General features: G+C 36.4%; 1 protein-coding gene across 1 annotated transcript in view; it reads left to right on the top strand.

Annotated features, from left to right (window-relative positions):
- Positions 1-21,821, top strand: part of LOC150063388 (serum paraoxonase/arylesterase 2) — a 35,891-nt gene extending 14,070 nt beyond the window's left edge. The window contains exons 3-9 of the mRNA XM_090333139.1: positions 8,712-8,767; positions 13,957-14,122; positions 14,650-14,776; positions 16,898-17,098; positions 19,674-19,755; positions 20,465-20,593; positions 21,213-21,821. Coding sequence (XP_090189265.1) covers positions 8,712-8,767; positions 13,957-14,122; positions 14,650-14,776; positions 16,898-17,098; positions 19,674-19,755; positions 20,465-20,593; positions 21,213-21,371 — 920 coding nt within the window. The 3' untranslated portion in view covers positions 21,372-21,821. The remainder of the gene's footprint in view (positions 1-8,711; positions 8,768-13,956; positions 14,123-14,649; positions 14,777-16,897; positions 17,099-19,673; positions 19,756-20,464; positions 20,594-21,212) is intronic.
- Positions 21,822-22,105: the final 284 nt, after the last annotated feature.

Here is a 22,105-nt window from a genome sequence, read left to right as displayed (position 1 = left end):
CAGAAAAAGGAAAGGGCAATGCAATGTACTTATGTGGATATAGGCTAATTGCACACCAAAACCTACATTAATTTATAATATACTCTAAACAGCGTGGTCAAGAGTAATGGAATAAAAGCAACATAATATTGCTAACTTCTCGCCCTGTCAATGAATGGGAGGAACACTGGATGAAACCTTGTTTGGTGATTATATCAAACATGTAGATCTTAGATACTTTTCTCTTTTTGTTTGTTAGCCTACAGCAGTAGGGAGGGTTCATTGTGACATTTTCACGCATGTGCAAAGGGATTCCAATCAATTGACACTCTTGTTTTTCCATTCATTTAAAAAAAATCTTTAGGGGCTGGGAGTTTGGCCTAGTGGTAGAGTGCTTGCCTAGCATGCACGAAGACCTGGGTTCGATTCCTTGGTACCACATACGTAGAAAAAACTCAGAAGTGGTGCTGAGGCTCAAGTGGTAGAGCTCTAGCCTTGCAAAAGTTCAAGGACAGTGCTCAGGCCCTGAGCTCAAGCCCAGGACTGGAAAAAAAAAAAAAAGATCTTTAAACTTTGAATGACATATGTGTATACTGGTTTATGTTTTTTTTTCTGGTAGATAATTTAATATATGGATACAATTGTAATGACTACAATAGGTAGTTAGCATTTCTGTCTCCTCAAAATTTTTCTTGGTTAGGAACGTTCAAAGTTTCCCTCTCTAGTTATCTTTAAAGTATCTAGTTAATTGTTGCAAACTACAGTAAATCAGTGCCATAGATTAATGATAGAGAACACAGAATTAGTTCTCCCTCTATTGTATTTTGGTATTTGTTATCTACACTTGCCATACCCATTCTCTTATCCTTCCTATCTTCTAGTGCTGTGTTGTGCTCTCTAAGATCATGTCTTCAAGTCTTTATCTTCCACAAGTGAGTAAGGGCATGCTCATTGTCTTTCTGTGTCTGGTTAACCTCACTAAACATAGACTCTTCTAGTTCCATTCATGTTACTACCCCTGAAAAGATTTAATAAGCCTTGAACTCATGATCCTCCTGCCATGGTCTCCTGAGTGCTTGATTACAAACATACAATATCAACCAGCTCAGGATTTCATCCTGTTTAAAGAGTAAATGCCATGTCAATATGACTACAAATGTGTCTTACAAATGTGGGATGCCACATTAAAAAAAAAATCCATCCACCCACTGATGGACATCTCTGCTGACTCTACAACTTTGCCCTTGTGTTGCAGTGATCCTGGTCATGCCAGTATCTCCTTTGTATAGAAATTTCATTTATGCAGTAAAAGTTTACCAGATTATATGTAGTTTTATTTTCACCTTTTTTCTGAACACCCTCCATATTATTGCCCACAAGAGCTGGACTAATTATATTCATATTAACAGTATGAGTTCCTTTTTCTCTACTTCATAGCCAGCATTTGTTATTGTTTGTTTGTTTTTTCATCTTTTTTTTAAAGCATAGCCATTCTGATTGGAATAAAATGTCGTCTCACTTTAGCTTTGACATACATTTCCCTGAGAACTTTTTAATATCTTATTGGCTATTTATAGGTCTACTTCTGATACTGTAAACACAACATTTATCAAAACTAACCACATTTCCATTTTAAAATTGGATTCTATTGTTATGCTAAGTTCTTTAAAGATCCTTTATATGCTGGGTATTAACATCTTGACAAATGAAGTTTGCAAAGATTTTTCTCTCATTCTGCAGGCTTTTCTTTCTCTTCACTCTACTAATTGACTCCCTTCCTTTTATATAACCCTTTTGTGAATTTCTGCAATTCTAGACAAATCTGTGACCATCTTTGCTTCACATTGGTATGCCTATGACTAAGTCCTTTACAGTTTGATTGTTGCACTGGGATATGTTTGAAGTTTTGATCATCATCATGAAAATGCAACAAGAATTACTCAATACAATCTCAAGTTGTCAGAGCAACCTGCCTACTTTAAAGTTTCTCTACAGATCCATGATGGCCCTCCCATTCTTTGCACATCTCTTTAATACTCATACCTCCTCTAGTAATACTGATTATCTTTCCTTGGGCCTATCTTTCTTTTTTTCATATATTTTTATTGTAGTTAATAGAAAGGTTACATTATATTCACCAGATAGAAGGTACATTATTTCACATACATTGATACCCTTTCTCATGTCTTGGTCCCCCTTTTTGTTTTCCTCCCTTCCCTATCTGATTTCAAATAACCAAATACACATATATATATATATATATAATATATTAGATAACAAGGTGAAATACTGTAACAATAGAGATAACCAAGAGACAGCAAAAGAGATGAGAGATAACATAGTACATTAAGGACAACAATCACTCATTATATGGCATTTGTTTCTATATCCTGGAGGTCCTTTCATTTAGCATCATTCTGTATGGCCTTATGAATCTAGGTTTTATTCTATTGTAAATCTCTGCTAGGAGAGCCCTTGGGCTTACCTTTCTCATAGCTGCCCAAACAGCAAGAAGATACAAACTCGGTATTGAATGCCAGGTTGGCTAGATGGGTGCAAGACGTATAGACAGTTCTAGAATTAAGGTGGGTTTGGAGTCCAGTGATAATCCAGAAACTTCATCCCATCTACTGGCAGCAACCAAGAAGAACCAACACCTGAGAAATGGTTTTCCAGGAGACAGGAATGGCAACTGTGAGGGATGTTGGACAAGGAGGAGGCTGGGTCATGGATCTCTTAAGTTACTTTTGTGACTGAGTTAATAATTGTCACATCATTAAACAGCCCTGACCCCATGAAGTTCACCTTTTGTGAATTCAGGTCTCAGAGTAGACAACAGGGCATCACCACGCATATTACATACAGGACAAACTACCAAGTATATTCCTGTGATAGCTTGCTTGGACAGAGTGTGCTTCAGAGCAAAACAAGCTGAGCAACATTTGTATTCTGAACAGGCGTCTGTCTGTGTTTGTGACCTTTATGTTGTGATATGTGTGAGCTGCTGTCTGGAATTGGAAAGAAGGAGGAAATCTGTCACCTATGGCCTCTCTCATGGAAATGTTTAATGCCTCTGAGGCGCTTCAAAAGGCAACAGAGCAGAGAAGATGAGTGATTAGAGGCACATTTGAGGAACATTTTTAGATTTAATTAGAATTGTGATTTTTTTTTCCTTTTGCCTCGTGGTTAGTCCACACCTGATAAGCAAGTTGACTGCCGTGACACAGAATGTTTCAATAACACTTGTTTTTCTGGTGGGCTTTGGTCACAAGGGGCAAGAGGGTGATGGACATACATTCCTACTTAGTCAAAAGCAAGGTGAAATAGTTGACAGCAAGGGCAGAAAGGACCTTATTTTTAGGAACACTTCTTGTTTTAGAAATAGTAGCAGCCACACAATTGAGAAGTGAGATCAGAGTCCTTCCTCCTTTCTCTCTGTCCTTCCCTTCACCACCCCCACCTCCAATACACCATGCTTCATCACTGGAAATAATTCTTGGGTGCCTTATGTATATCATACGTTTATTTGTGTGATTTAATAAGTGGTAACCATTGACCACTGATCATGCAGGCAGTGTGCCCTCTGTGGAGAAGAAAGTAAGTTCATTGTTTAGTCCCTTCTTAAATTCTTTCCCAGTCTGCTTTACAGACTATTACAAAGCTTTTAAATAATGAAGATTTACCACAATATCAGTATCTACATAGTAAAACTTAGGATAAGAGCTAGTTAATTATATATATATATAATATCACATAGTATATATACTATATATAATTATATAAATATTACATTAACTTTATGTATACATCAGTCCTGAGGATTGGCACAAAGTTTTGCAAACACTCTACCACTTAACCTACGACCCCAGCCCTTTTTGTTTTAGTTTATTTTCCAGATAAGATCTTAGGGTTTAACCTGGGGCCTATCTTCTTCCATCCTCCTCTCTCCATTTCCTGAGAAGCTGTGATTATGGACATATATACCACCATGGCCAGTCTTTAGCTCCCCCATTCCCCCAGGTCCTGGGGCATGAACTCAGAGCCTAAGTGCTGAGCCTATTTGTGCTCCAGGCTAGTGCTCTACCACTTGAGCCACACCACCACTTCTAGCTCTTGGCTTCAAACTGGGATCCTCAGATCTCAGCCTCCTGAGTAGTTAGGATTGTAAGTGTGAGCCACCAATGTTCTAGCTCAATATTTGGCATTTATTTATTTATTTATTTATTTTTATTTGTTTATTGCCCGTCCTCGGGCTTGAACTCAGGGCCTGGGCACTGTCCTTGATCTTTCTTAAGGCCAGAAGTCTACCATTGAGCTGCAGTTTTTCCTGTGTATGTGGTACCAAGAAATTGAACACAGGGCTTCAGGCATGCTAAGGAAGCACTCCACTACTAGGCCACACTCCCTGTCAGTCTTTAGCTTTTTCTTTTTTTTTTTTTATTTTCATCAGTCATGGGACTGACCTCTTAGCCTGGGCACTGTCCCTGAGCTCTTCAGCTCAAGGCTACTGCCCTACCCTATGATCCACAATGCCACTTCCAGTTTTCTGCTGGTTAATTGGAGATAAGATTCTCAAGAACTTTAGTTGCCTGGGCTGGCTTTGAACCGTGATCATCAGATCTCAGCCTTCTGAGTAGCTAGTATTACAAGCTTGGGCCCCTTACCCAGCAGTCTTTAGCTTTTTCAAAAAGAATTTTAAATTGTTATTATAAAACTGATGGACAGAGTGGTCATAGTTACATAAGTCAGGTAAAGAAACTTTTTCGAAGGTGTCACCTCTCCCCTCCCTCCCTCCTAGTTTTCCCCTACGGTCCCCACCCACAGGTTGTATAATTCATTTCAACATAGTGTCTACTGAGTATCACTGCTACATTTTTTCACCCTCCATTTGTCTCTCCATTTCTGTGCCTCCCCTTACCATTCCAAAGATAGACAAATGAACAAACAAAACAAAAAGAAAAGAACAACACTGACAAAGTAAATAACCTTGTGTTTCTATGAAGCACATAGGCAGTACATCTTTGTGTTCCTCTCCTAAAATTATTCTCCTCTGGTCTCATTGTGAGTGAATGACTGGAGTCCTGTATAATTTATCTTGTCCTATTTTAGATCTACATCAGCATATGGGAGAAAAGATGAGCCATTTGTGTCTGTGAGCTTGGTTTACTTCACTTAGCCAGATTTGTTCTGTCCATCCATTTCCCTGCATATGACATGATATTATTCTTTCTAATGGCTGTGTAAAAGTTATTTTTGTGTATAGGTAACTTATATTTTGAATTAACATAAACATTTTTAAATCTTGTTTTTGAAAGGTTTGACATTTGGAATCTAAGCAAAATACCGTTTTGAATAGGTTGTGCATAAAACTGTTAGTTAACTCAGGAGACAGTGTATTCAAAATTCTGTTTTGCATACTCTCTGAATGTCAAACATTTACAAAATCAGATTTGAAGTGTTTAAGCATTAAAGCTGGTAAACCTTATCAGCCACTCTATATTCTATGGCAAACAAAAAGGTGAACAAACAATATTTCTACCCAAACCATTGTGAGATATAGATACAGGTATCGATATCTAAATTGTTTTCATTCTTTTTTAAAAAAAATAACAGGTAAGGACTTAAAGTTTAGAGACATTAAGTAAACTTGCAATTCTTATTTTACTATAGTCTCTTTTCCTCAGGGTGATTTATATACAAAGATAGAAAATCAATATCAAAATTAGTAGGCTGCAAAGCATATGGCATATACTTTGTTTCATTTGGCCAGGGCTAATTAAAAAGTTATAGCAGTTTAGAGAAGGCAAAATTTATTTATTTATTTTATTTTATTTTTTTTGCCAGTCCTGGACTTGGGCTCAGGGCTTGAGCACTGTCCTTGGACTTTCTCAAGGCTAGCACTCTACCACTTGAGCCTCAGCACCACTTCCAGCTTTTTGCTATGTATATGGTACTGAGGAATCAAACCCAGGTCTTCATGCATGCTAGGCAAGCACTCTACCACTAGGCCAAACTCCCGGCCCCAGCAAAATTTATTTTTATTGTTTTTGCCTAGCAAATTTCTCAGAGTCATTCCAGCAGGAAGGGGCAAGAGAAAATTTAGTGTGATATTTTTTAATCTGATTTTACTCAAAAGTCACATGCATTTTGTATTCTTATATCCCATGGTCCTGAACTCAGGCACAATGGCACAATCCATCAGCAAGAAAAGATGGGAGCTATAACACTGTGTGCCTATTGCTTAAAGGGAAGCAGTGGAATGTGGTGAACTGAGATACGTGGTTTATCTTTGACACATATTATTGCTGATGTAATAAGAAGGATCAAAAATAGAAGTGCAGAGTTACAAGACTTTCTGGAGAAAAAGTTCTGGATAGGTTGGGGTTTATTGTAACCTTTTCTTGCTTTTTGGCAGTTTTTTTATTTGAAATTGGATAGGGAAGGGGGGAAAACAAGATGAGGGGTGGGGGGTGGGGGGGAGGGAAATGGGGACCAAAATATGAGAAAGGGTATCAATGTATGTGAATTAATGCACCTATCTGGCAAATACAATGTAACCCTTCTATTAATTATAATAAAAATATATGAAAAAAAGAAAAGTAAATGCATATGGACTGATGACTATTTTGATAAGAAGCATGGAAGCAAATATTTAATGGGGCTCGCCAACAGATAGAATGGACCACAAATTTACAAAATGTATGTGTGTTTGGAGATGAACCAGGAGATGGTTCTCACAGAGAATATACGTTAAATGTTAGGCTGCTTTTTAGTCAAAATAAAGAACTTGAATTGAGATCTCCACTTTGTGATTTTTTTTTTTGCCTAACCTTTCAAAAATATTCTACCTATCATATGAAATAAAAAGTATTGTCTCAGTGTTATGAGGCATGAGATATGTATGCAAAGTGACACTGTGATCCAGATTAACCACCAAAAAGCTAGAAGTGGACCAATGGCTCAAGTGGTAAATCCTAATCTTGACCAGAAAAGGCTAAGGGATAAGTCCTAGGCATTGAATTCAAGCACCAGTACTAGTGCATGTACACACACACACACACACACAGAGGAAATTTAAAACCACTCACAATTCTAACATCCAAGGAAGCATTATTTCTGTTAATATTTGTGTAAGTACGTATACATTAAAGTTAAATTTTCTTAAATATTTTTTATTTTGCCAGTCCGGGGGCTTGAACTCAGGGCTGGAGCACTGTCCTTGAGCTTTCTCAAGGCTAGCACTCTACCACTTGAGCCACAGCACCTCCTCTGGCTTTTTCTGTGTATGTGGTACCAAGGAATTGAACCTAAGACTCCATCCATGCTAAGCAAGCACTCTACCACTAGGACATGCTCCTGGCCCTATTGCTAAATAACTTCTCAGTAAAGGGTTTTTTTTTTTTTTTTTTTTTTTAATGACTGACAACTGACTTGGTATTTAGAAAACCTGAACTGAAATTCTATATGTGTACACATGTGTACAATACTTTTATCAAGGACTATTTTCACAGAAAAGTTCTTAGCTATACATATAGAAGACATTTTGCAGTGCATACGTCTGGATTTTTTTACCTTATTTTAACCAGTAATTGAAGACCCTTTGTGGCTCTTCAGGGATCCTCTGATCTGTTTCACTATATGGAGCTTAAGCTTTTTTGTATCTATCTCATCTCCAAGGAGCAGGAAGATATATACCTCATCTTTATAAGGTAATTTTTTGGCATTATTTTGGGTTGCTTTCCTGCTCTGTAATAGAGCAAACAGTGTTGAAACCAAGTGACTAAATGCAAACTCATGAATCAAAACCAAAATAGCTGGTTAGATTGGTGCTGTTTGATTTTACAATCTAGAAATAATCTTGCAGAAATCCTTGTAGAGGGGTCTTAAAGTGGAAGATTAGATTTTGTAGTCTCAAAGAAAGTGTTGTGATTTTACTTGATCTAAGCCATTTTTATTCCTCTTTTCTATGTTTTGGTCTATTATCTGTCTGTAGAATTTATACAAGGAGACCATTGGGAAAGTCTTAGGTCGAATTATTTGCTCTGCTCTGTGGAGTATAGTGCAGACAGTCAATAAACAATCAATAGTAATTGTAGGCTGCCTCAGAGATGGGAATTGGCAGGTTCAGCTGGCTTAAATGCATGGTATTCTTCATTAATTTTCTTTGGCTAGTTTTTCCTATAATTTAAAGCCTAAGTTTCAAGAGTAAATAGAAAACTTTCTTTGCTTATCAGCACAAGTAGGCATTTTTTTTTTAAAGAGAGGGAATAAGTAATCCCAGGTGCTTTTTCTCGATTTAATGAGAGAAATGTCTCTTTGCTTTAGATTGAATGAGTAGAGAAGAAGACAAGGATATTTGCATGGTTAAGTGACTATGAGCCCTTCCTTCTGAACATAATATTCCCCTGATGTCAATTACTTTTATACAGACATCTGGATGTTTATCATACAAGTGTACAGATGTCAACTGTTTCTGTATTGTAGCTGGAAATGTGGTGATAACTTGACTTTGATTTGAGTAAACATAAAGTATCTAACATTCAATGTCAGAAGTTCACTTTAGGAAAGCACTTAGACTGACATTTATTAAAGACAACAGTGCTTTGGAAAAATGATGGGAACCATCCCTAAAGATACAGGCACTCTAATAAAGTGAACACAGTCCCAGTTATTCTATCTCTAACAAATAACAGAATTTGACAATGACATCTACCTACTCCTTGAACTTACAGAAGCTGGTGCTGAAGACATTGACATTCTGCCCAATGGTCTGGCTTTCTTTAGTGTGGTGAGTATATCTTCTTTCCCCCATAACAGCAGAGGGGACCCAGGGATTTTTTTTGTTTCTTGGTGTTTTGTTTTTGTTTTGTCTTGTGTTGTTTTTTATTTTTTGAGATCTTATCTTTAAGTTCTTTACTGTGTAACGTAACTCATGGGGAAAAAGATAGATCAGACTAGGTCTTAAAGAGTTTGAAGCTTTTCAGAGCCTGCAAACAGTCTTTGCCAATGGATTGATTATTCTTTGCTTTCTCATCACCTGGGACTGGAATATTTTAATGCAATCTGTGATTTAAATATGTGTCAATTTTTAAATTAAAGAAATACATGATTAAAATCATATTTGAGACATCATTACAGACATGAGTGACTGCCATTCTACTTTTTAAAATACCACAACCATCCTTCCCATTACATATTAAGATTTAAGCGTATTCAGTTTTTCATATCCAAATCTGCTATTTAATGCAAATAATATAACTTATATTCTGAAACCAAGGCTGATGCTTTTTCTTTATTTTCTCCACTGAATAGCAAATCACAAATGGAAAGTTATTAACTGAGTTTCTTTGTGCACTTCATTTTTATTTTAATTCTTCCAGGCTGAAAAACAGTATCTCTTCTGAGCATGCCATAGAAAGATATTAAAACTGATTGATGTTCATGATGTATGCTGGACCAATACTCCTGCTAATTGAGAAGCACAATGTGCAGGCAGATGAGGATTTCTGACCACCATTTCCCTGGCTTGAACAGAAAGGAGAATCTCGTGCATCTCCATGGGGCCAGATTGTTTTGAAGGAATACCTTATTCCAAAGGCTCCCCTCCACATCCAATTATTTACAGGCTCTGAGACTCAGGAGGGATGTAAAAAATTTGGAGGTACTTCAAAAGAGAGCTGCAGCACTAATAAAATAGTTGTCAGACTTATAAGAAAGGTGAGAGAATTCAGTTTAGAAGAGAGTAAGGCTGAAACATTCACCCCTTCTCAGGTTCCTGATGTTTTTTATATGCAAGATTGTGAGCAGCTGGTTATTAATATTGAGAGCCAGAGAAATAACAGGGCTAAGTAGAAACCCAGTTTCAAACTATTTTTAATGGCCTACATAAAATGAATGAAGCACTATTTATAATAGGACTTTGTTAAGCACATGTCATTCTATAGGTTTATGGGGGGCAGTGAGATTACTCATAATTACTCATAACTTATAGATGAAGAAATCCTGGATAAAGTAGAATGACATTTTATTATTTTTTTCAAGAGTGGGTTATTGACGGTTTATGTAATTTAGCACTTAACTATTTTAAGACTTTTAGCCCTTAGGAATAAATGTGAATGAGAAGGATTCAGGTTTCCTGGCACAAAAATGTGTAGTATTTTATTTGAGTGGTACATTAGAGACACATGTTTAGCCACAGAGCTGGGGTTTTCTGTTATCTTTCCTTTCTTATATGACTGGTTTGGAGAAAGATTTTGTTTTATTTCAAATCTAGAGGCATTGCCTCTTTACTGCTGTTTTTCATTCACTGGGCATTGTCTCTAACACTCCCAGTGTATACTGCCTTGCTAAATGAATAACATACATTGTGGAGGAATTTGTTATTATTCAGAATGGTAATGATGAGGATATTTATGTTGTTACTACTTTATTACAGTTAAAAACTAAAATAAAAATTTTAAATAGGAAAAAATATTGAAGTAATAGAAAATATTAAAATAACTGTGAGTAGTTATCCTATCTAGTAGCATTTCCTGTGCATAGAAACCATGGTATTGTTGAAGATCTTTATAGACTGGAGTTTATTAACAGAGATATAATTCCAGAATCTTCTTTTATTAGGCCTGCCAGCCTTAAAAGTATGCAATTGTGCACACATGGCTTTGTTTTTTTGCTTTGTTTTGTTTTTGTGTTTTAACTAGAATGATTCTATTAGGTCACATTTTGTATATGAAATGAGTCTTTTTCTGTTGTATCTTTAAAATTGCATAAAATGTAGTGACATTGTATTAGTTCACTTCATGAAACAGTGTATTTCAGTTAAACTTACTGACCCCAGTAATAATGAATCAGCATTCTATAAATTGCTGTATAATTTATTGAGTAACTGATTTTTGAAAAAAAAGGACCAGGCCTGGAGCATGGCATAGTATTAGAGTGCTTGCCTAGCATGCATGAAATCCTGGGTTCAATTCCTGGGTATCACATACATAGAAATAGCCAGAAGTGGGACTGGGAGTTTGGCTTAGTGGTAGAATGCTTGCCTACCATGCACAAAGACCTGGGTTTTATTCCTGGGTAACACATAAATAGAAAAGCCAGAAGTGGTGCTGTGGCTCAAGTGGTTGAGTGCTGTCCTTGAGGAATGCCCAAAGATAGTGCTCAGGCCTTTGTCCAAGCCCCAGGATTGGCAAAAAAAAAATTTAAAAAAAAAGAGAAAAGAAAAAAAGAAAAGAAATAAAAGAAGAAAAAAAGGAAAGAGAAAAGGACCTAGATCAACCCCAGGAGTGCCAAAAAATTAAATAAATTTCATATTCATTCCTGATTAATAGCTCCAAGTGATCTAGAAATAGAAGGAAAATTCCCAGAAACCTACAACATGCATCTTAATGGTGAAACCTTAGCTATATTCCCATTACCATGAGGAACAATAAGAAAATGCCCACTACCACAACCATCATCGATAATCTATTAATGTTCGTAATAACCTAATAAACAAGAATAAGAACAATGAGATGGAAGAAAAAAAAGAACGTACCAAAGGATCATTATTGTAAGATAATGGATTCTGTTGTTACTGCTTTTTACATAATCCATAATTTCAGCTATCAGACTATCAGAATTAAAAGGAGAGTTTAGTGAGTTTTCTGAGTGCAAAATGAACCTACAAAAAATGCCATGGATTTTCCATATACTATAAAAAAAGAGAAAATGTTATAATGTCAATGTTGCATTCACGATAGCAATTTAATCACATATATATGTAATATATATACATGTTTCAAAAGCTGTAGTAACTTAAGAACATTATATTGCCCCCAAAATAGGTATGAGACATCAAAAGAACAAAAGTTTTCTTTCTTTCTTCCTTTCTTTCTTCCTTTCTTTCTTCCTTTCTTTCTTTCTTTCTTTCTTTCTTTCCTTCTTTCTTTCCTTCTTTCTTTTTGTGGGTCATGGGGCTTGGACTCTTCAGCTCAAGGCTACTGTCCTACCCTTGAGCCAAGCCCCACTTCTCGTTTTCTAGAGGTTAATTGGATATAAGAGTCTCAGGTTCTTTTGTGTCTGGGCTGACTTTGAACTGGGATCCTCAGATCTCAGCCTCCTGAGTAGCTAGGATTACAGGCATGAGCCACCATGCCTGGCTCAAAATAGAGTTTTCTAACACCCACATGAAAATGTAGATCAGGGACATTACAAATAAGTGAGAAAGGCTGAATGATTTGCCAGTCGTCTTCATCTTCGAGGTAGTGGGGTCTAGGAAGGAATAAACATGACAGTCATAAGCTTGTGTCCCATTGGTTCCCATGTATATGTGTCAGATGGTAATAGTGCTTTAACCAAACACATGTAAGGCAGGACAGTGAGAGTGGAGGCAGTGGGGAGGGGTGGTTTCATGATGTTGTTTAGAAGAAGATACAGATGAGTCTCTGATGAGGGACATTGTCCAAATGTCAGAAGAGACATCAATTTGCCAGTTTTGCAGGAAGATAATTGCAGGCCAGAAGAAGAGTAGCACATGGCCTTGAGAATGGGATAACCAACTATGTTGGAAAGACAATAAGGATTGCCCCACTAACCTGTCTGAATTTATCTTAGCCCCACAGTACAGCAATTCTGTAGCTGTTAATATATACATATATCAAATGGCAATGAGTATAATGGAGAAAAGCAAACCAGGAAAAATAAAGAGGGAAAGAATCCCATATCTGGAGGCTGAGGGGAGCATTCTTAGACAGGGAGAACAAAGAATGTAAGTCCTGAAGGGAGACCATACTGATTCAGTGGAGCATAGATGGCCAAGGGAACTGGAGTGAGCAAGAATCCCAGGTGATGGAGGAGAGACAGGGGCCTGGGGAAAGGAGAGGAAGGTGAGAAGGTCCAGTTGTCTGGGGTCATCAATGTATCCTAAGAATTTCTGCTTGTAACCTGAGGGAGCTGGGAAGCCATTAGAGACTTCTGATCAGACATCATCTAATGTAATTTGGAAGCTGAGATGAGAAGTGATGAGAAGTGGTAAGTATAGAAGTAGAAAGGCCAGGTTGGAGACTGTTGTTAGAGTAGAGAAGTAGACCAAAGCAGTCTTGGAGAAGGGGGTGAGAACGTGCCAGGGCCAGCCGGCAGCAAACCAGGGTTCGCAGATTGGGATTCCTGAAATAGGGGCAAGGACTAGGAAAAATTAAAAGAGAGACAAACAGATGGAGTTCTGGAGGACTACAGCCCAAGTCAGCAGTCAAGGAAGGCTGTGAGCTCCAGACTGCCACCTTAAATACTCTTCTTAAAACTAGGGAACTGCCAGAGGCTACATTCATACAAAATAGTAAACAAGTCACATATAGGATAAATGAGAAAGGATTAACATTACTTAAAGTCATCCTGATAAGAACTGATTGACATTGCTTAAAGTTATCCTGATAAGAGTTACTTCCTTGTGTATACAGTTGTGTAGGTCCAAGGTCATTGACCCCACAGTTGGTCCCCAACAAGAATGGTTAACATCCTTAGGAAGGAATGCATTTTCAATAGCTAAGTCAACAGGATTTGCATTTTCAATGGTTTTGTAAATGGGTTGTGTATGCAATGTGAGACAAGGAGGGGCATCATAACAGTTGACCAAGATTTAGTAGAGTGTAGGCCCACAGCTTGAGGGTTTCTAACATTATAGTGAAAGCTCTGCTTATCCCTACACTCAGCTCTGCCTGGAGTCTGGGAGTCTACTTATCCTCTGGTAGACCTTGAAGAGAAAAATCCCTACTTTTCTAACTCAGCTCAACAAAATCAGTTATTGTGCAGGTTTCAATTTTTCAGCCTCCAGTTATAATTTCTTCTATTGTTTTTCCCTCTGTTTCCTTTGTGTCTATGGCTTTATGCCATCACCTTGAACCAGAGTCTCTACTTATCATTCATGTGTAGTTCCCACTTCAGTGCATAAAAATACTTAAGCCTTTGTAGTTAACTTTTTTTTCCACTGTTTTTGGAAAGGGTCTAAAATTTCCAGGACTCCACAGCTTTGCACCGGATAAGCCTGGAGGCATACTAATGATGGATCTACTAGAAGAAAAGCCAAGGGCACTGGAGTTAAGAATCAGCCGTGGATTTGACTTGGCTTCATTTAATCCTCATGGCATCAGTACTTTCATAGACAATGGTAAGAGCTGATGAGCTACCAGTGTTAGGAATCGTGTAGTGGTTCACAAATGACTGTGAAGAATAGGTTTGAATCTCACCAACAGGAAGAACAGTCAGCTCATGAATTATTTCTGTATTCTTCATACAAACAACTTATCGACTTGCCTCTTCCACTGGCAGTAGTTTATGTTACTTTGAAGTTTCTAACCATTAACACCTGAAAGAATGTTTAAATTTCATAACCTTTTCACATACCTGTGATTATTGTATTTAAAAGAGCTCTATTTCAGAATTAATTTCCAAACAGATTGCACATGAATTATGTATACAGAATGGGAGTCACTTTTTCTTAAAGGTCAAGGAGCCAGTGATCAGGAATAACAGCAAGCAGACAGTGATGGGCAAGACCGGGAAGAATGACTTGTTAAGTTGTCTTACAGATTGTATATTCAACCTTTCCTTGGCTGTGGTATTTAAATGTCAATGTCTGCCCAGAGGTGCTATGGTTATGTCTTATAAATTAACTCTCTTCTTTCTATCCTTTAGATGACACAGTTTATCTCTTTGTTGTAAACCATCCGGACTTCAAGAATACAGTGGAAATTTTTAAGTTTGAAGAAGAAGAAAATTCTCTTTTGCATCTGAAAACAATCAAACATGAGCTTCTTCCAAGGTAATTCCTCCTTTAATTCATCCTCCAGTTTCTATCTAGCATTTTCAAACATTCCTCAGGATGGGTAATTCTCTCCTTTTTTGTAAACTATGATAGATAGATAGATACATAGATATATAGATAGATACATAGATAGATAGATGCATACATATATATACATAAATGTATAAGACATGATATATCATGGTATATATTATAAAATATGAATATATGTATTACAATCATAATAATATGTTTATTTAATGCATAGAATAATTTATATTTAGATAACAAATGTAATATGTGCATGTATGTGTATAAATGTGGATATTTACATGGATTTTTATAAGCATTTGTAACCTTAAAACTTCAAATCTAGAAGGCTCTATAATCTGAAACTTTCTGGGCATCAAGATGATGCCACAGTGGAAGTTTTCACAGCACAAAATTTTGTTTTGGTCATGGGTTTAAAAAAATATTGTATAAAATTACTTTCAGCAGTGGCTCATACCTGTAATCCTAGTTACTTGGGAGGCATAGACAGGAGGATCATGGCCTTAGGGAAAAAATAAAGATGACTCTACAAAAAAAACCCAAGTGATTATATTAGATAATAATAAAAATATTAAATAAAAACCATTAAAGGCATAACTTGCCTTATAAGTATGGGATCCTGAGTTTAAAACCACAATAACACCCCCCAAATTTAAAATGTTACCTTCTAACTCTATGTGTAAAATAGAAAAGAAACATGAATTACATGTTTAGATTTGTATACCATTTGCAAGAATAGTATGTAGTATATATATATAAATATTCTAAAATAGGAAAATCAGAAGTAATTCTAGTCCCAAAGGGACATTCAGCCTATACAATCTCTCTCCCATTCACTTTACCTCTCCTTCTCCCTCTTCTTCTCCCTCTCCCTCCCCCCCTTATATAAGTATTTATATGGAACTAGAGGCATTCAAGTTGCAAATGGGTTACTGCTAACTCAAGAATATAATGGTGCTGGGATATATATTCTGTACAGTGAGAGGAGAATTGCATATGCACTCCCAACTCAGCTGCCATTAGCCTACCGCTTCTAGTTTAAATTTGATAGATATTTTTAATTTCTATTTCCCTATCTGGGGCATCAGCATGTAACTTCCAATCATTCTTTCCTAAAACACACTTCATAATAAATAGGAGTATCAATACCATCCAAGCAGCCTCTGCCTGAATGATGGTGCTTTCTCAGAAAAAAATGAGAGAGAGAGAGAGAGATACCTACTTTCCTTGTAGCTCAGTGTTTTTCATTTGACAAAGGAGAAAGCAGTTCTTTCAGAACTTTTTGCATAGGATAATTGGAATTTAAATTTAATAACACCCTTGTCTAAGTGGTTTTAAAAATGTAATTGTTTTTAGCATATCAATCTCTAACCTGAAGTACTGTACTACAGCAATTTCATCATTCATCTCTCTGCAAGTGTTTATTGAGGGTCTGTTCATTCTCGGCATGTCGGCTTTGTGAGGCAGGTAGAAATTGAACAGTCAACCTTAGTTTGACTAATAACCAAGCAAAGGACTGAGAGAAATCCAGCAGCTGAGGAATGGGGGCCTGGTAAATGTTGCTGACAGCAAGGTACATTCTATATTACCTGACATCTCTGTACTGATGTTCAGTTGTTAACCCTACAGTGCATGTGTCCACAAAAATTCCACATGGAGACAAGTTCTGTCTGTCTGTCTTTCTCTACTTTTCTTCTTTCTTTATTTTTCTTTTACTTTATTTCAATATTGTCTCCCTCTATAACCCAGCTTGGCTTCAAATTTTTGATCCTTCTACTTCAGCCTCCTAAGTGCTAGAATTATAGGGCTGTGCCACCACGTCCGACTTGATCTTTTATTTAAAAATTGTTATAATTGCTAAATGACCTCTCAACAAGTTACCTGATACCACACAAAACTGTCCTTTTGCAAACAGTATTGTCATATATCGCATATACTCTAGTTATGTGGTTTTTAGCTTATCTTTTCTTGGAAAAAAACTTTTACCTAAAATATAAAACACATATTGTATAAAAATCCTCCAGGTACTTAATCTAAGCTTCAATATGGAGACCAATAAGGCTTTTTATTTTCTCTTTTGTCTTTCAGTGTGAATGATATCATAGCTGTTGGACCAGCACATTTCTATGCAACCAATGATCACTACTTCTCTGATCCTTTCTTAAAATATTTGGAAACTTACTTGAACTTACACTGGGCAAATGTGATTTACTATAGTCCCAATGAAGTTAAACTTGTAGCAGAAGGATTTGATTCAGCAAATGGGATCAATATTTCACCTGATAAAAAGTATGACTGTTTAGAGAATATCTTCTTTAACCCTAAGTTGTGATGTTGGCCAAATTCTTTATTTCATGTTGCATATTTTTAAAGTTTTTGACATTTTTAATTTCCTATATGTATAGTAGATGTCTTTACATACAATATATGATTATAGGTATTTGCAGGTACTTCTAGGCATAATATTAAATTTGCTACATATCATTATAAAATTTATTTTTATAAATACAAATTTTAATAAAATTGAGATTGAATTTATATATATATATATATATATTGAGGTATTGAGTAGCTATCTCCTTTTATTTACTTTTATTTTTTTATTATTTTATGCCAGTCCCAGGGCTTGAACTCAGGGCCTGGGCAATGTCCTTGAGTTTTCTCAAGGCTAGCACTCTACCACTTGAGCCACAGCACCACTTCTGGTTTTTTCTGTGTATGTGGTACCAGGGAATTTAACCAAACATTTTGTGCATGCTAAGTGAGCACTCCACCACTAGGCCCCACTCCCAGCTCCAGATATTTCCTTTTAACTAAAAATATTTTATTTATTGACTATATACTGTTCCATTATATGGATGATCCTAAACCGACTTAACTTCTTCACTATTGATGGATATGCAAGATTTTTTTCTAAGAAAAAAGCCCTTTTATAGTTCTCATTTACTATCAAAACTCATCCAGTTATTTTAAGTAAAAACGTCTTAAGATGGTATTAAGGGGCTGGAAGCATGGCTTAATCAGTATGGATTGAATTCAAACCTTATATCGTAAAAACAATAAATAAAAAAGTGATATGAGAATGCAGCAGTTACATTTGCAGATTTTGGACTCACATAGACCTGAATTCAATTTGCAGGTAGGATTCTTAGTAAATGGCATTATGAACCCCATCTCTTTGCCCATTTATATAACTATCTCTATAGGATAGACCCCTAAAAACAGAAATACTTACTCTGTGTAAACCCTTTAAATGATAGCTTTATAAACAATGCCAATTAGTCTTGCAGAAATTCTCTTCTTATTTCAACATGCAAAACTATAAGATATTGGAGAGGATATTAAATTCTTTATTAACACTCTCTTCTACTGCCTTAGTTCATTGGACAACATAAATGATGACAGAAAAATAAATGTAGCATTCCCTGACAATTGTTCTTATTTTTTGCAGTGAGCTCTTTATTTCCTTCTGACTACAGAAAATGATTATAGAATCATATTATTTAAATTGACACTAACTGATACTGTCTAGCTTCTCTATCCAAATGCTTTACTCCCCATTTCTTGTATTCCAATCATGAAAATAAAGCTTTCCAGACACCCAAACTAAAAATAAAAATAATGAATAGATAATCTAATGATGAACAAAGGGCTTATCTCTAACTCTACTTCCACTACTACTATCCACTTGGTGAACAAATGCTCATTTCCTTTCTTCCCTCTTTGCCTATCATGTCCCATACACGTTTGCTAATTTAAATAACCATCCTCTCCAGCTACATTATAAGATCAGCTCCCCCTTCTTTTCAGCCTATTTCTGTCTTGTGCTATCTGGCTAGCATGGTCTTCCTGTGGGAAGTCAGTCTTCATCTCTAGATGCTAATGCACCAGTGCAAAGGAAATGGTCAGTGAGCTGACAATTTATTACTGTACCACATCTTTATTCCGAGTGTTCAGTGGAATGTAAGTGTTGTTGATGCTGTTTTGAATCAAATCAAGGGAAGAAAAGACAAGACATTTTAGCCTCATCCTTCCTTTTCTGTTCTTTCCTTACTTTCTATAAGAACCAACTTCCTATTTAACAATCATCCTTTTTGCCTTTTGTTCCTTTTCCTTGGATTCAGCATTTTCTACTGTCTGGGGAGATCATCCTCAAAACCCTCAAATCTAGTCTCTGTATCTGTGTCTTTTGTTCTGATTTCCCCAACCATTAGAGATTTCTTCAGACTGAACTAATTTCTAGTTTCTTCAGACTTGAACTATCCTTCATGGTAGCATCCTGCTATCTTGGGTGTCTCTTGTATATGAACCAGTCTCTCTCCCAACACATTATAAACTTTGGAGAAGGAAGGCTGAACCGGTGTCCATTTCTACCTACCCCTACAGTCCCATTTGAGTGTGACCATGTCATGATGAATACTTCTCCCATGTATTAATAAATCTTTTATTACATAACATTTTATTAATATCTTAAATAATATTTTAATAAAATATATTTGATAGCCTACAAATGATAGGAACATCAAATCACATTGTAGAATATAGAAGCTTTGCATAGGAAACCAAACATGTTTTATTGTCATTTCAATGACAAATAACATAGACTACATTTTCAAATTGAAGTTCTATGTTATTTTTCCTTTCAAAGCTATTGAAAAATAATTTAATAATACAGTGATTGTTGGAACACTGCTGAATTGATTTTGAAAACTTACTTTTTAAAATAAAAATTGACCTTTATCAAGCATTCCTTGAGGGTACATCATTGATTAATTTCTTGGCAGGTTATTAAGATGTATTTTTGCTGTATTAATGAAGCTTGATATTGACAGGAAGCTCTAACCAGTGTATCTTTTCTGTAAAGGTATATCTATGTTGCTGATACATTGGCTCATGAAATCCATGTTTTGGAAAAACAGCCCTCTATGAACTTAACTCAATTAAAGGTAAATAGCTTTGTATAGAGATATGAATCAAGTACACAGTGCAGTTATATAATTGTTTCATGTTGTGACAATGACACATGTAGAGCAGAACCCAGATGCCAGTGTAACCCTTCTTTAAATTATTCCTTCCTTTCAATATGAGAAGTCTCCTATTCCCAGTGATATGAGGGCAGAATGTGATTACATACAGAAGCAGGTTGAGTGATATTTGCGTTTGATTTAGGGCTTGTTCCATGAAGTACTGTGAACTCCAGTAAGAATTTTCACCATTGAAAAGACTACTGGATGAATGCTCAAATGAAGATTTATGCATGTCATCAGTCTTTAGATAGTAAATGAAGGTAGAAATTGGGTTCCACATCATTATTGTTTGCCTTACCCTCCACAGCACACATTTTAAGCTGATTAAGAATTTCCTATCTTGCTTTGATGGAGTTCCTTGAGCAAACGGATCACTGTGCCTTTTTTAAGGAGAAAAGAATTCTTTTCTTTTTGGAGAAACTGATAATCACCTCTAACTCCTGTACATTCAGAGAAGATGAAAAGTGGCTCCAAACCAGTTTAATTAAATGTATTTTAAGAAATAAGGTGGGTGGATGGGAGCTATGCATCATTTCCTCCACAGGAACAGAGCAAGAAAGATTCACTGTAAATGTTTTAATCAAGTTTCTCCTGTAATTTAGATATTGACACTTTCTCATTTGTTAAGGTTCTACAGTTGGACACTCTGGTGGATAATTTGTCTGTTGATTCTTCCTCGGGGGACATCTGGGTAGGCTGTCATCCAAATGGCCAGAAGCTCTTCGTGTATGACCCGAGCAACCCTCCCTCATCAGAGGTTTATACATTTTCAGTCGTTCAGCTTTAATTATTCAAGTCCTTTTGAACTACTAATACAATCAACTGTCACCAGGATGATTTGTTAGTTATAATACTGTAAACTTCTGTGGGGTAGTTTGTAATTGCTTTAAGCCAATAATTGGCAGGAGGTGACATTGTTGAAGTGCTTTTTAAAATGTAATCTTTTGATGTATTAAATTACAGTGGAAGCTAGTCAAAAGGCATTTTTATACAGACACGTGCCCTTCTTGTGTGGTATATTGACAATTTCTTAAATATCTGGTTTATTGTCGACTCACCACATGACAGGATTTTTGTTCATGTTGAGATGGTGTTGAAGTAGGCACATTAGTGTGAACCTATTTCTATCACTGCTGAATTGCTGTAATAACACTAAATCCTTTGTTGGCATGGCATAACGAGATGGTTTTTAAAAAGCACTTTCTTTGAAGGTTGGGAAATGTACTTTAATTTAAGCATTAAGAAGATTGGTTTGTGCTGGTTCCACCAGCATGTCCTCCTAATCACTATGTCATTGTAGAAGATAGGGGATTACTGAAGATTGAGAGTCATGGGTGGATGCTGGTTCTGTGTTAATACTTTGTATCTCCTGGCAGGTTCTCCGCATCCAGAACATTCTGTCTGAGAAGCCTGCAGTGACCACAGTGTATGCCAACAATGGGTCTGTCCTCCAGGGAAGTTCTGTGGCAACAGAATATGATGGGAAGCTGCTTATAGGAACTTTATACCACAGAGCCCTGTATTGTGAACTCTGAATTGTATTTTTTGGTGTACAAGTATGATAGCTTTCCCTAACATCGAATTTGCTATGAATTGCTAATTCTGAGGGAATTTAACCAGCAATATTGACCTAGAGATGGATGGCACATAGAGTAAATTTGATTTCAAAGTCAGGAAAGGCCCCTTTAGTTCTTATAGCACTTTAACAGGAAAGGCGATGAGTACATATTTTCATAATGTTAATCCCAAAAAAAGAGGAAAACAAGCTGCTTTCCTATAAGGTGAATACACCCTGCACAACACAAACCTCACTTTGTCTCTCCAGCTACAGAACATGGAAGAGAGGGAATTACAGTTTCTTGAAGTGTGAATGTAACCTCAGTTCCTACATTATGACCACTGTGAGACTACTGATATGTAACATGTTTTGATGTTTAATACTTACATCTTGGTTTACTATTAAAGATTTAGAATTATATCAAAAACTAACTGGAATGTGTTTATGTTTCATTCACCAGAAAATGCTCAAGGAGAGCAGAAAGGCTGCGCTGTCGGGCTTGGTCTTTTCTCCTATTGAAAGTTATCTGTACAGAGTCCCTTTATTTGGGAAAAACAGTTGATTAACTAAATATCCAAATATTGAGTTATTATGGAGTGTCCCAGAATCTCCTTCCCGAGATGGATGCCCACCTTAGATGCAAAGGAGATTAAAAACAGGATCTGGAAGTTCACCCTATCTGCCCATTGAACAGAACTGTGACTGGGAGTG

This window comes from Megascapheus bottae, chromosome 5, assembly GCF_031878675.1.
Source record: "Megascapheus bottae isolate mThoBot1 chromosome 5, mThoBot2.hap1, whole genome shotgun sequence".
In the NCBI taxonomy this organism is placed as follows: Eukaryota; Metazoa; Chordata; class Mammalia; order Rodentia; family Geomyidae; genus Megascapheus; species Megascapheus bottae.
Note: the sequence above shows the minus strand (reverse complement) of the source record. Positions and strands in the feature narration are given on the sequence as shown.